The sequence below is a fragment of the Wyeomyia smithii genome, chromosome 2 (assembly GCF_029784165.1).
Source record: "Wyeomyia smithii strain HCP4-BCI-WySm-NY-G18 chromosome 2, ASM2978416v1, whole genome shotgun sequence".
Classification (NCBI taxonomy): Eukaryota; Metazoa; Arthropoda; class Insecta; order Diptera; family Culicidae; genus Wyeomyia; species Wyeomyia smithii.
The window spans coordinates 59479164-59492626 of NC_073695.1; the positions used below are offsets into that span (position 1 = coordinate 59479164).

A 13463-nucleotide genomic window follows, 5' to 3' on the forward strand; every position below is an offset into this window, starting at 1 on the left:
TTCAGCGGTGATTATTTTTAATTGCTCATTGAGCGGGTTTTCAGCACCAGATTAACATACTGACGCGCTCAAACATGATGCTGCGATCCTTTCCGCTTTGACTAAAGTGTGAATCTGTGGACGCTAATTTCATAGAGTTCAACCGCACCGAGTGCTGCTAAATAAACGTTGAGCAGCAAGGTTGTCGTACACCCAAAACAACGTTTTCTGGCTACTTCCTGAAGAGTCATTTCGTGGCGATTGGTGAATACGGATTAATCGGTTGAAATAATACTGGAATTTTCCATCAACGTTACCTGCTTGTTATCGGTGAAAATAAAAATAGTTTATCTTCTGCCTTCGGATAGGATCAATAACACTTTTTTTTTCATTTTCAAAAAACAAGTGAACCAACGATACTGACTTTAATAATCATTATTAATTTAATTTGAACTGCTTCTTGGTCTCTACGGTTCAAACGAAATCGCCGGCGATCAACTTAAAATTTCACAACTGCCAAAATTATTTTCACCGTCTTCAGCCTATATACAGAGAAATACGCTTCGTCCCTACTTCACACACTTCGGTACACGTTTGCACGCTTTCTACCCTAAAGCACAATCTCGTCAGTTTCGTGACAAACTGCTAAGCTTCTGTTCAATAAAATAAGTTCGCAGGATAAATAAGCGGGGTGTAGACACATTGACTCGCGACTAAAAAAAATACCAGAATAAAAATCGCTTAAGATTCTCCACCGTTGAAATCTGAAGATGCTTCCGTCGGGGGTCTACTAGTACCCCGATCGGCGATGACCGTACCGGACGGTTCCGCTATACTATTCATACTACTGCGCTGCTCTGGCTCCGGAACGTTGCTAGTACTGGATCCCGAAGCGTGAGCAAAACTCCGCTCAGACCTGCTGATGTCGCTGCTATCCTGGGCCAGAGCTTCAATGCTGTATATTTTCTCCGTATCGTCAGCTTCGACAACGGCAGTCGCAGTCGTTGTTATCTCTAACCGTGGCTCAGACGTCTGCTGCTGTTGCTGCTGATGATTTGTAAGTACTGCTTCCGGGAATATGAAGTTATTCGCTTCATAGTTACGCTGATAGTTAGTTCGCGGATCTACCGCAGAGTCCGTTGCAATGTTTTCGGCCGCCATCGAGGCAGCTCCTGTTCTGCCAGCTGCATTCCCAACATCCGCTCCAGATGCCACCGTGTTGGTATTCTGTCCCGTGCCGAACTGCATTCGACCGATTATTCGTATTCCGATCGCAGGACCGTTCGCATTCCGACGGAACTGCACTGGAATGCCAAACCCAAACCAAGGTCTTTGGGCGAAAATGTTGTTGGCGAAAATGTTGTTGGCGAAAATATTGTTTGCGAAAATGTTGTTGGAGAAAATGTTATTATTGTTGATGTTCATGTTGCCCAACAGCTCCATACCGGCGGCCACGTTGGCCCGGAGACTTTGCACTAAGCTGTGCGCAATATTGCGCACCGTCGCATTAACTCCTCCCTCACCGAAAGCAGGAGCTGCATTGTTGTTGTCGTTGTTGTTCCCATTCATCGCCAACAGTCCGTAGTAGCGGGGAATACTGATCAGAATGTTTCGATTGTTGTTGTTATTGTCGTTGGGCCGTCGCTGGAAGCGCATAGCGTTGATGAACCCATCCAGAACTGTCGCCGCCCGGTGATGCGCTTGCTGCTGTTGTTGCTGCGGTTGTTGTTGTTGCTGCTGCTGCTGTTGTGGATTACCGTTACGAGCGCGTTGAGCTTGTTGTTGCTGTTGAGGTCTTGTCGGTTGGGCTAAGTTTACAGGAGGTACTTGGCCGTCACGTGTTTGTAGTAGGATCTGTTGCAGTTGGGCCTGCTGTATTATGACTGGTAGTTCGTAATGATGAAAGAAATAGACCATCGAGTGCTGTGGGGTAAAGAAATAAAAGTTCACGTGAAAAAATCTGTAAAAACTTCAACTGTGTTTTGTTTCATTAAGGTTTAAACTATTTGTGCTTTAAAATAATTTCTAAAACAACTATAAAACTATGCTTATATTTATTCGCAGAAGATTTACCAAGAGCATTATAATTATATTTTGATAACCCGTCATGAGTAACTAATACACGTTTATCAATTTGTAGTTTATGCCCGCAAAAATTGGGAAAAATTACGTATGTCATCACACTCACAAAGTTGCACTGAATTTCAGTAGGATGCTACCGCCAGATGAATTGGCATAAAATCCCTCTAATTTAAAGCAGGTAAATTTTCCTTGCAAACAATTGACAAATTGGTTTGATCTATACAAAAGTTATTGAAACAGCATACAGATTCCAAAGGCCGCCTTCTGGAGACCTCAGCAGAGTAGCGCAAACATTTCTCTCCGCCAGCACTGATAAGGTTTTAATCCCCTTCGATGCATCTAATTTCCCAACCTCCGGTACGATTGTGCCCGAAACCGTTGTGACAGGTTGTTTTGGGTGCAGTTGTGACACGCACCGTCGTCCTGTTACCGCAACATGGTAAGTTGTGTTACGCTGGGGGCCTTCTCTGCTTTCCCTTTTCGCACCACTCGGAAGTGAATACATTACCTTCGGTACAGGAAAAATGTCACGTGGTTCAATTATATTACCACGTGTACGGAATTTTATGCAAAGCTCACGTGACTGCGCTCGGGTCTCACAGTAGACGGAACTTCCATAACGAGTATTTATGAAACATGTTCGAGATATATATGTATCTATGTTTATTTTATTCGAATAATCATCAATAGCTCGTACCATTTTCTCTCCATGCATTGGATACAGGAATGCCGGCAAATACAGAAGTCAAAGTGATGATGTGATCAGGTTGGTAATTGTTATGGAGTGCAACTTATGCACTGAAATCTGATGATGATGATGCAAAGCCGTCAATAACGGATACTTCAGACATTAATCAAAAAGGCATCTTCGAACAAGTACAAGATTGTTTAGAATCTTGCTGTTTGGAGCACCGTTCCGCTTAGAGAAACCCTAAGACTTGTGGTGTTTTTTTGACATATAATTACGTCTTACGGCAACATTATGAGGAAAGGTGTAAAAAGAAAATCTGAACGTCAAGACTGTCACGAAAATTGTCCAATTTCAAATGTTTATAACTCATAAATATGCGACACTTTGACGTAAGTTGACGCGTTTTGACAATGGCTAGAGAAATCAAAATTGACAGGAATGATCAAAAAGCTATAATCTTTCAAGGGCAATTATTTTGAGCTTTGGAGCAGCATTTTTTCCGTTTTTATCGACTTTTGTTATTTAGCGGCGTAATATGGACTCACCTCACGGTGAAAATCGCCAATCGTCATGCTTATTACGATTGTCACTTGTTCAGTTTTCATCGGGATTGGGAATAGACCCTTTAATAATTTTTAGAAGCAACGATGCAAGCTAATTCAACAGAAACTGAGGCAAGTGATGCTTCACCACTTATTCTAGACACGCACCTAGGTACCCACAACTTCAGTAAGTAAACATTGATCTTTAGTTTACTCTCGGAATTAAATTGAATCAGTTGTTTACGAAACAGTTTATTGTGTTTGATAACACAACTATTACTAAATATTGGAAAAAAATTAAACCCTCGAGTACCCTACTCTTGCCTGATTGATTCTCTCGAAAGTAATCTTTTTGCCTCTAATTAAAATGCGAAATTTTACATAACCTTCTCTTCGAGCAGAATTCGATTTCACTCATTCTGTTTTTTTTTTCTTTCAAAGGTGAAGAGGTGTTCTACCGACAAACGTATTCTGGCAACCTCTTACATTTTTTAAAATGTTTTATGTCTTTAAACCAATTAAACAACGCTCCTTTCAAAATTATCAATTTTTTTTTATTACCCGTTCCATACCATCAAAATGATTTACTCCAATCGAGTATATCCCCTTATTTATTGCAAGAAAGACATTAACCCTCGACAAACTGTTGTAATTGTACGTTAACCTTGCGGTCGGGTTTTATACACAACCTTTTCACTTTTTTTGTTGCTATATCCGGCTTTCTTTTCGATAATCAGACCTTTTGATTGGTGAATAGCTCGAAACGTGTAATACTTCTGTCCTGCAACTCCTATCCCGAGGTGCTGACCGAGATACGAGTATCCCTAGAGATCGGGAAACCAACTCCTGGGAGTAACTTTCGAAGTATGCTGACTAGGGTGGGGAAAAGTGATCGATTTTCCAGAACCAAGTTTTTTCGGTTCCTTTTGGGGCCCCAAACAACCCTAAACTTACCTGAAGTCGATTGGTTTTGTCTCCGCTTGGCGCATTGCATTTCAAATTTGTATAAAAATTTATATGGGAAAACCTGCTTTTTGCATTTACCTTTCTAGAGAGCTCAATCATGATCTAATAATGCACTACATTAAGCAGAAGTATCGAAGTCAATATTCTAGGCGTAGGTAGAATCTACAACGTGTTTCAGAGATTACTTCTGATGGAAATCTGTCTAACGCCGGTACACTGGCAGTGTTGGCAGAAAAAATGATTTGCAACATAGATTTCGACATAGTCAACTTTGAACAGCTCCAGCATTTTTTTTGGGACACCCTAGCTTGTTGATGTCTTCGGCCAAGTTGTTAGGCACCAAAAAACCTACCATTTGAAGTCATTAAACCTATGGTTTGAGCCACTTTGAGCTCTTTAGAATGAAAAATGCAAAAACGTTGGTTTTTCCATACAAATCTCCATATAAATTTGAAATGCAATGCGCCAAGCAGAGACAAAACCAATCGACTTACGATCCTTGCTATATCCCGCTAACGTAATACGCATGTCGTTGAAAGAGTTCAAGCGCAAAACCGAAAATTTCGTAATTTTTTTTGAAGTTGACAATTTTGTTTTGAGGTGGAAGTTTTGTATAAACATTGCAGCAGTATGAGAGCAGACTGTAAGAACTTGGAAGAGTTGGATCTTATAGACCTGCTAGCTTAAGCCCTTTCTTTCTTCCCTGCGACTGAGAAAGCAGTTAAAATTGCACTTGCTCTACCATGGAAACATGCACGATTTAACGCTCGTTCAGAGCATTATGTCGGGTAAAAACCTGGCTGAGGTCAACAATATTTGAACAGCGTTTGAGTGCTCTCTGCTTGCTGAGTGTTAATCGGCAGATGGTCAACAACAATCGTGAAAAGACACATGAACCGCTTCCGGAACGTTTGACGTTTGATGCCCGAGGACTTTATTGAGAATCTCGACTGTGTCTTCAATCTTCACGTCCTTGGGAAGCTTTGACAGAATGTAGTTGAGATAGCGGCTGTGCAAATGGATGTCCAGCTTTCGGAGAAGTAAACGCACCTTCGCCGTATCATTCAGCTGGCCTGCATCGTTCTCAAAGAGGTCCTGGTAGCGGTTAAACAACTCCGTTTTCTTCGTCGAAGACAAACTCGATGATATTCAAAAAGAGGGACTCCAAAATCTGCTCCGGGGTTTGATACTGACGCTGCTGGACCGCTATCCGCTGTAAAATTTGGGCCATCTTGTGAATCATATCTTGAATTCCCGGTTGCGACTGCTGATCAACTCTATCTTTTGCCATGTTCGTGGATTCTTGAGATCCTTGTCGCCAAAATAATATGTCCAAAGGTTTAAATGAACTTAAGAGTTTTTAGTAAAGAACATCTATTTATATTCGAGGTTGGACAAAGAATTATCAAATTTTCCACTCTGATGTCAAGGACAACTTTTCACTGGTTGCCTTGATGTAACAATCACTAAAGATTAGTATTTATTACTATTTTTCAAAACACACAAAAGTCGCTTTTTACGCGGGGGATACGTGCCGCGTAAATTCCGGAATCCGCGTTAAAAAACGCGTAAATTTCGAAATCCGCGTAAAAAACCGCGTAAATTCCGGAATCCACGTAAAAAAAGCCGCGTAAAAAATCCACGTAAAAACAACCGCGTAAAAAGCGATCTTAGTGAACCATTTTTTTACTTCTAAAATTTTGAAGAGCTTCCCCCCCTATTTGAAATTCTGGCTACGCCCATGGTAGACAGTACGTCAGTCGGCGAAGTCATTTGGAGCCGGACCGATAAAAGAGACGAACGAACGAGCCGTAGGACGGCGAAGGTTCGCTGAATTCCCCAATGGTTGCGGCCTGGGAGGAGGAGAGATGCGGAAACAGCCAGGAGACGGCGGAATCGTCGGCGTGACGGCATAGGTTGCCGAGCTACCGAACAGCCAGCATCGGTAGCAGAGATCTTCCAAGATATTGTATGTAATTAGCCTGTGATTAGATCTAAGATAAAAATGCATGTACTTAGATTCCATTAAGTGTGCCACGTGGTACAGGAGAGTCAGGTTAAACCTCCCCTTATCGGAAATATACAATGCATGCCAACTGCTATTTTCGTCCTATCAGCCGACCCTGAGAACCTTTAATAACCTTGGAGGAGGTGGAGAGACATTGCTCACCTAGTTGAGTAGCTGAGGTGGCACAGTTTATTCAACACCTACTCACCGACAAACGACAAATCCAATGACGTCAAAGATTAAGGGCTTTAACGAACCTATCAAAATTGCCCAAAACACGACATGAAATTCGTCATCGAAGAGGCAAACGTTAACCAATGAAAACGGCCTGAGGCTTATAAACTTTGCCGTGGCCATAGAGATATCCATATGTAGCTACTATTTCCCACATTCGAATATTCGGAAACATACCTGGAGGCATCCAATTGGAAAAGCCGGCTCTTAGATCAATCGCGTACTGATTGATGGTCGGCCCTTTTCGGATGTTACAAGTATTAGGCAGGCTTTGTTTTGCTCATCTTCATCTTAAAGAGAAAACAGTTTTCTTCCCTCTTAACAACTGCGAGCTTACATTCAATGTGCATCACACCATCTGCTGTAGAGAGAGCGCGGGGTAATAGAGTCTCTGACGAAAAAACGCTCCTACTTTGACAGAGCAAAAATCCAGTGAAACTCTTATAAATTGCTCATCCGCGCACGCAAGAAAAATGAAATAAACTACTCGGCGATCAACTGAGCATTGCGTTACCGTTCTCATCGCTCTGTGGTGCGGCAAAAACAGTATAAAATCGAATTTTCTGCAGAATACGCACCCATGGTGAGTTGTTAATCTTCCTATAATATTAAATTCGAAAACGGTTAGGATGTGGCTTCAATGTGAACCTAAATGTTTTGATATTTGGCCAACTTCTCTTCTAGTAAAGGAGAATCTAACGAAATCTACTCCCTTTTAAACTGAGAGAGCAAATGAATGTTTATCCCTAACACGCGATGATAAAGAGTGAAAAGGAACTCTGCGACTGAAATACTCTACACCTAAATGTGGATAATTACTCACTCTTTGTGAGAGAAAGTCTAGTTCTCCAGGGGGTTTGGCAGGTAGAAAAGGAAATTTGAGCAAAAATAAAGAGAACGGAAGCCTGATATTAGGTCTTTCGGGGACCGAAAATTGACTCTGAGCAAGGTTGTCGAACGTGCCTAAATCTCGCACAGTTGAACTTAAAGCGGTTGAAAGCTGATAGGGTGGCTGAGAAATACACCAGAGATCTGGATCAACGGATTGCAGAACAAGAGGAACGAGTGAAGATATAAATGTACTGTGAAGTAGTATTCACGGTGTCGTTGCAATAACTGCGAGAGGTAGGTACGACGCTTGGAAGACAGCATAGCTGAGTGCCAGAGAGCGGCGGACGAGAAGAACCTTGCTGCCGAAAATAGAGTTCACCGTCGGAAGAAACCCGAGCACGAGAAGTAGCTGCTGGCCAGCGCAGAAGACAACTTTGTTAGAAACGACTTGCAAAACAGGAACAGGATAAGGAATACGAGCGACGAGCAAGGTGTGCAAGGTGTATTAATTCCTCCCCAGTTTTCGCGACACAATTGTTGGAGTAGCTCTTACGCTTCAGGCTTGCCCAGAAATCTTCGATGGGACGCAACTTGGGGACGTTGGGAGGGCTCGCCAACTTGGGTATAATATCGATATTCAACCGCTCCATCTCCTCCAACGATCGCTTCGACTCCTCCAACGATCGCTTCGACGCGGGATCCGGCCAAAACACCGCGTCTTCGGCCGTATGATATAACTTGATGAACGACACAACTTCCGGCAGGCACTTTGTACTATAAATAACCTATAACCTCGGTGTTCATTTCCTTCGTGGGGGAAGTAAAATACAAAATACCCTCCCAGTCGTTGCTATCCAGGGTGAGATAGGTCTTGCCGTCCATCATCAGATGTTGGAGATGTTGTAGATGCCGGAACGGGCGTATCCAGTGTCCACAAACTGCCACACGATGTCCATTTTCAACGCGAAAGGGTACCGTTCTTTGAACGCGCACACTTCTCAACGGAATAGCTTCACTGTTTTCGCCATCACGGTTAGAGTTTGACTGATAGACCTGTGAAATTTTCTCTGTTGACTAATGGGTTACTATGATTGATGCTGCATGGATAGTTTCGTCAGTGCGTTTGAAGGTAAACTCATGAAAATCGGCAATTTTGTCTATTTTTTTTTACTGCAAACGTTATAACAGTCTCCACTATGTCTTATCTTACAAAAAATACTGCAATGTCTAGAATGAATATAAAAGCTTTGAAACATGAGTCTAGCTTTCCTCTATCAACGGTGTAAATACCATTTTGATATAAAAATAATGTGTTCTTTCATTGAAAAAAAATGTTGGATGTTTCTTTTAGCCACGAAATGGGGCGAATAGAAACACTCATCAGTTGCTTGCGTTTTTCTTGTTCTGATGAGAGATTCCATAGGAAATGTTTTTTGGCACTCGGAAACGCTCTGAAATTGAGCCTCCAGTTTGGGTTTTTTTAAGGGGTTATATACCTTTTTAGTTTTCAAAAAACCGGAAAAATTTTTATTACATTATCTTTAAATACAACATCTTGAGAATATTTTCACAAATTTCATAAAGATCTGAGCAATAGGAAGAAAGTTAGAGCGATTTGCAACGCGCCTCGCCACGGCCGCATAAGCTAAACTTGAAACTTTACACGCGATTATCTCGAAATAGTTTTTTCCGGAAAATGACTTTCTCGTGATCCTGATTGCGGGAAAACTACTGAACCGATTTCCTTCATCTTTTTTTTTAAATTTTGGTTATAAAATACCCCGGTCCTTGAACGATCGCTTTTTGAAACATACAGTTACATTTTGCCGCAAAAAAATTTTTAATGCAATTTTTTGCGCTCAAAACGTACATTTTTTGGGAAAAACGTCCCCGTTTGCACTGAAAGCAAAATACTCATAAAAGCGATCGTTCAAGGACCCGGCACACTTCTAAACTAATGAAAAAATATGAGTTTTTTGATTTCGGTTGATCCGCTGAGTCTCTATCAGGATCACCGCAAGCCTCTGCAAAAAATAGCGTTTCGAGGAAACGGCCATTACTCCGGCCAGTTAGGAAACGGCCAGTAATAATTGGTATATCTCAAAATCAAACGTATTTTCTTGTTGTTGATAAACTGTACTTTCAGAAAAATACCACTTCGATGCAATGAAAATGGTGCTATGCACTTAAAAATAAATTCAAACTTCCCTCATTTTTCTCGACCAAAAAGGTATATAACCCCTTAAAGGAACTGACAGCAGTGCTTTTAATCCTTGAATGGATTTGGAGGACCTGTTTACTATTGAACTATCCGAGAAAAAATTTCTACATGATTTTTGAATGTTGTTAAAGACTTGTTGTTGTTGCCCCATTATTTCTATTCGTCCCGTTTTACGGTACATATAAAAAAATTCTACCTACTATGAACTGGATCGTGGAACCCATCTACACAGCCGTGAGATGACATTGTGACGTAGATCCAAGTTTTTCAGTGCGAATGCATTTATTGTTACTTTTGTATTGAAATGGTGCCTACTTCACTTTGTTTTTTTTTCTATTTAATGCAGTGCACGAATAAGTAAAAACGAAAAGGAAGATACCGAAAGCTAGGTCTTCGAATAATGAACAAATTGGCATGAAAAACCTATTTTCGAAAAAATGGCACTAACGATAAGCTTTAGAGATAATTTCGGCGTAGTGCAGTTTTAAAGGGAGTGCACTATCCAAAATAACTACCAGATCTCGAATTTGATAGTTCAAGATTGCTGCCTTGCAGGACTCGAGAGACATTTGTGAATTGTGCAGAGAACTGAATTCCTATCTTCAAACAGTTTTCGATTTATCAAACAGGATACAAATCATTGCAAGAGAGCAGATGAAACTCCGAGTTTCTCGAGTTTGCCTCGAAGTATTCTGTGGTCTACTCGTTTGAACGCTTTCAGATCTTACAGCTTTCAGCTCCTAGATCAGTGTAGGGGAGGAGTACAAGCTATGGCAATACCCCAAAAATGTACCAGTTATGGCATGAACCAATTATGGAGCCTATGAAGTTTTAATGGAATATTGCCATAATTGGTACCATTGCGCTTAAGCGATATAACTGGTGCACTTGCTCACCCACTCAATACTGCGTCCATTTGAGCACCGTTATCTATGCTTTGCAAGCAAAAGGTCATAACATCCTTACACAAATCGATAAACATTCAATTCTCTTTGACTCGATATAGAACGGACCATTGGGATGAGAAGTATACTGCCGGAAACCGCAAGTGAGTCCCATCTGTGATTTTGTCAATTTTGAGTTAGCATCGGATTTTGGCCTATCATTGAGTGTATTTTCAGATGTACCGATAAAAAATAGTGATTTGTTCAACAAAAGTGAAAATCAATACCAAGTCGAATTGTCTCATCATGAAAAGTAACCGCAAGTCAGTCCCAGAGGAAAACTAATCGAATATCAGTCCCAATTAAACAAAATAAAATGGGTGGGGATTGGGAAGTGGAGGAGAGAAGTTCGATATGACCGTTAAAAAATAATCGTTGGGATTAGTTTTTAGTTTGAAATGGTGATGAATTTATGTGCAGCAATTTCCTGCTAATATGAGTTCAAGTACATTTTTTTTTTCTTGGTTCGCTTCTTAATGGATCTTCCCGGAAAATTTTCAGTATCGAAAAAGCATCCCTTAGAATCTAGAAAATTGTTCCAAGATATCGCCACAGGTGATGCTCGAACCTCAAACGGATTTTGATCATCTTGAATTTGTCGGATGAATTAACTGCTAACCGATGAAAGCTCATCCGAATCCTCACCGTATGAGCTTTTATCGGTTCCGTACATCATGAGATTTTCCAACATCGACATTTTTGGAACTGTTCACATCAACATACACTTCCGAACTGCGAAGGATTGACGGATTTCTACGACAACGAATAACAACACGTCGACAAGCACTATAGCATCAACATGGCAATGTGAACGACTTGCGGTTACTTTTCTCTTCGATGAAGAATGTAACGGCAAGTCAGTCACACTCGAGGTTTTTATCATTAAATCAATGATTTCAGTGGTTTTTGCAACGTAATAAGTGCAGGCTAGTATGCAAACTATATTTTAGCGTGAATATTGTCAAATGATTTCGTGTTGAATGAGTGATAACTGAGCGTGAATAAAACATCTTTCGAAGCTGTTTTCTCGATTTCATATTTTTACAGATGAGACTGACTTGCGGTTACCGGCAGTATATCGAATTGTGAAGGTAATTTCTTACGTGTTTAATGGAGAGAGTGGTCGAAGTAACCAGTATTTATATCAAGTTGTAGAATGTGGATCCCAGCTGGTCTTGGGGTACGATGCTGACCTAACAAGCCAGTTGTCGTATGTTCGAGATCCGGCTCGGGAGAGACTGTTAGTGTCAGTAGGATCGTAGCGCTAGCCCCGCAATTGTCCTGTACACTCAATAGTTGGCTGCGAAGTCTGTGTATAATAAACAGAAGGTCGAGTTCCGTATCGGAATGTAGTACCAAGGATTTGCTTTACTCTAGAATGTGGAAAGTTGGTTGTATTAACTTCTATGGAAATGTATTGCATGGAAATTCAATTTCTTTTTTTATTCAAGATCCACTCCCTTCAAAAATATTTGATGATTTTTGCAGCTGCAAATGTTAAAGAAAATTTCTGGAGTGCCTTGGTTTCTGGTCTTGCACGTACATAAAGGGTGTTACGGTCGAAAATTGTTCAAACAAAAATGTGTGTTAATCGGTCATTTGCAAAAACTAAATGATATGAGGTGAACCAGCTGCCGGCTGAAAGCCTCAAAAAAATAGACAAAAAAAACTAAATGAAGTTTCTTTGTCAAGTTTAATTCATACAGAATGAAGGACAATATGGGTCATTCCAAACGAAGTGACCACGAAGAAGCACAAACTTGAACTCGACCATCACAGATTTTGCTCAAAGTTGGGAGAAATATTCATCTACTGTCACTTTGAAAAAATCCCACCCCTGTTTATTGCAAAGTCACGCCTTTTTTGTTTAAAATCTCTTTTTTCTTTTTCTTACAATTCATAGACTTAAGATGTCCGAAAAAAACTGATAGATAATTTTTGAAGAAAATAAACAAAGGAATCCAGAAAAAATATTAGCTTTGACCAGAAGTGTTGCCAGATAAATTATTTTTGTATTTGAAAACTAAATTTGCATTTTTCGGCAATTGCAGCCATTTTTATTTTAAATTTGATAATTTCATCGTGTTCCTTGGAAAATTTTACATAAGAAACAACTATCATCCCGAGGTAAATGTAAAAAAAAATGCCGAAAAATGTAAATTTAGTTTTAAAATACGAAAGTAATCTATCTGGCAACACATCCGGTCGAAAACAATATTTTTTCTGGATTCCTTGGTTTATTTCTTTCAAAATTCATCTATCACTATTTTTCGGGTGTCTTACGTCTATAAATTGTGAAGAAACATAATTACGAAGTTTACAACTTTTTTCACTATTTTTTATCACTATTTTTCGGGTGTCTTACGTCTATAAATTATAAAATAAAATAATTACGAAGTTTACAACTTTTTTCGTAAAAATGTTATATCTCGAGATTGGCTCATATTACCTCGGGACGATAGTTGTTTCTTATGTGAAATTTTCCACGGAACACGATGAACTTATCAAATTTAAAATCAAAATGGCTGCATTTGCCGAAAAATGTAAATTTAGTTTTCAAATACAAAAAAAAATTATCTGGCAACTCTTCCGGTTGAAACTTATATTTTTTCTGGATTTCTTGGTTTATTTTCTTCAAAAATCATCTATCAGTATTTTTCGGAAATTTTACGTCTATGAAGTGTAAGAAGAAAAAAAAGATTTTGAACAAAAAATGCGTGACTTTGCAATAAACAGAGGTTTCCCACAGAGCGGGGGGTATTCCAATCGATACCAAAATTGTGATTTTTTCAAAGAGACAGTAGATGAATAATCCCCCCAACTTTGAGCAAAATCTGTGATGGTCGTGTCCAAGTGGTATGTACACTTCGTATGGAATGACCCATATTGACTTTCTTTTTAACGAATGCGAGTTGCCAGACCTTTCTTTCGACTCCTTTCATAAAGTTTTGTATAGCCTTCTTGG

General features: G+C 40.0%; 1 protein-coding gene across 1 annotated transcript in view; it reads right to left on the reverse strand.

The window, feature by feature from the left end:
- Window positions 1-366: 366 nt before the first annotated feature.
- Window positions 367-13463, reverse strand: part of LOC129722725 (uncharacterized) — a 232909-nt gene continuing 219812 nt past the window's right edge. The window contains exon 10 of the mRNA XM_055676415.1: window positions 367-1902. Within this exon, the coding sequence (XP_055532390.1) occupies window positions 721-1902 (1182 nt within the window). The 3' untranslated portion in view covers window positions 367-720. The remainder of the gene's footprint in view (window positions 1903-13463) is intronic.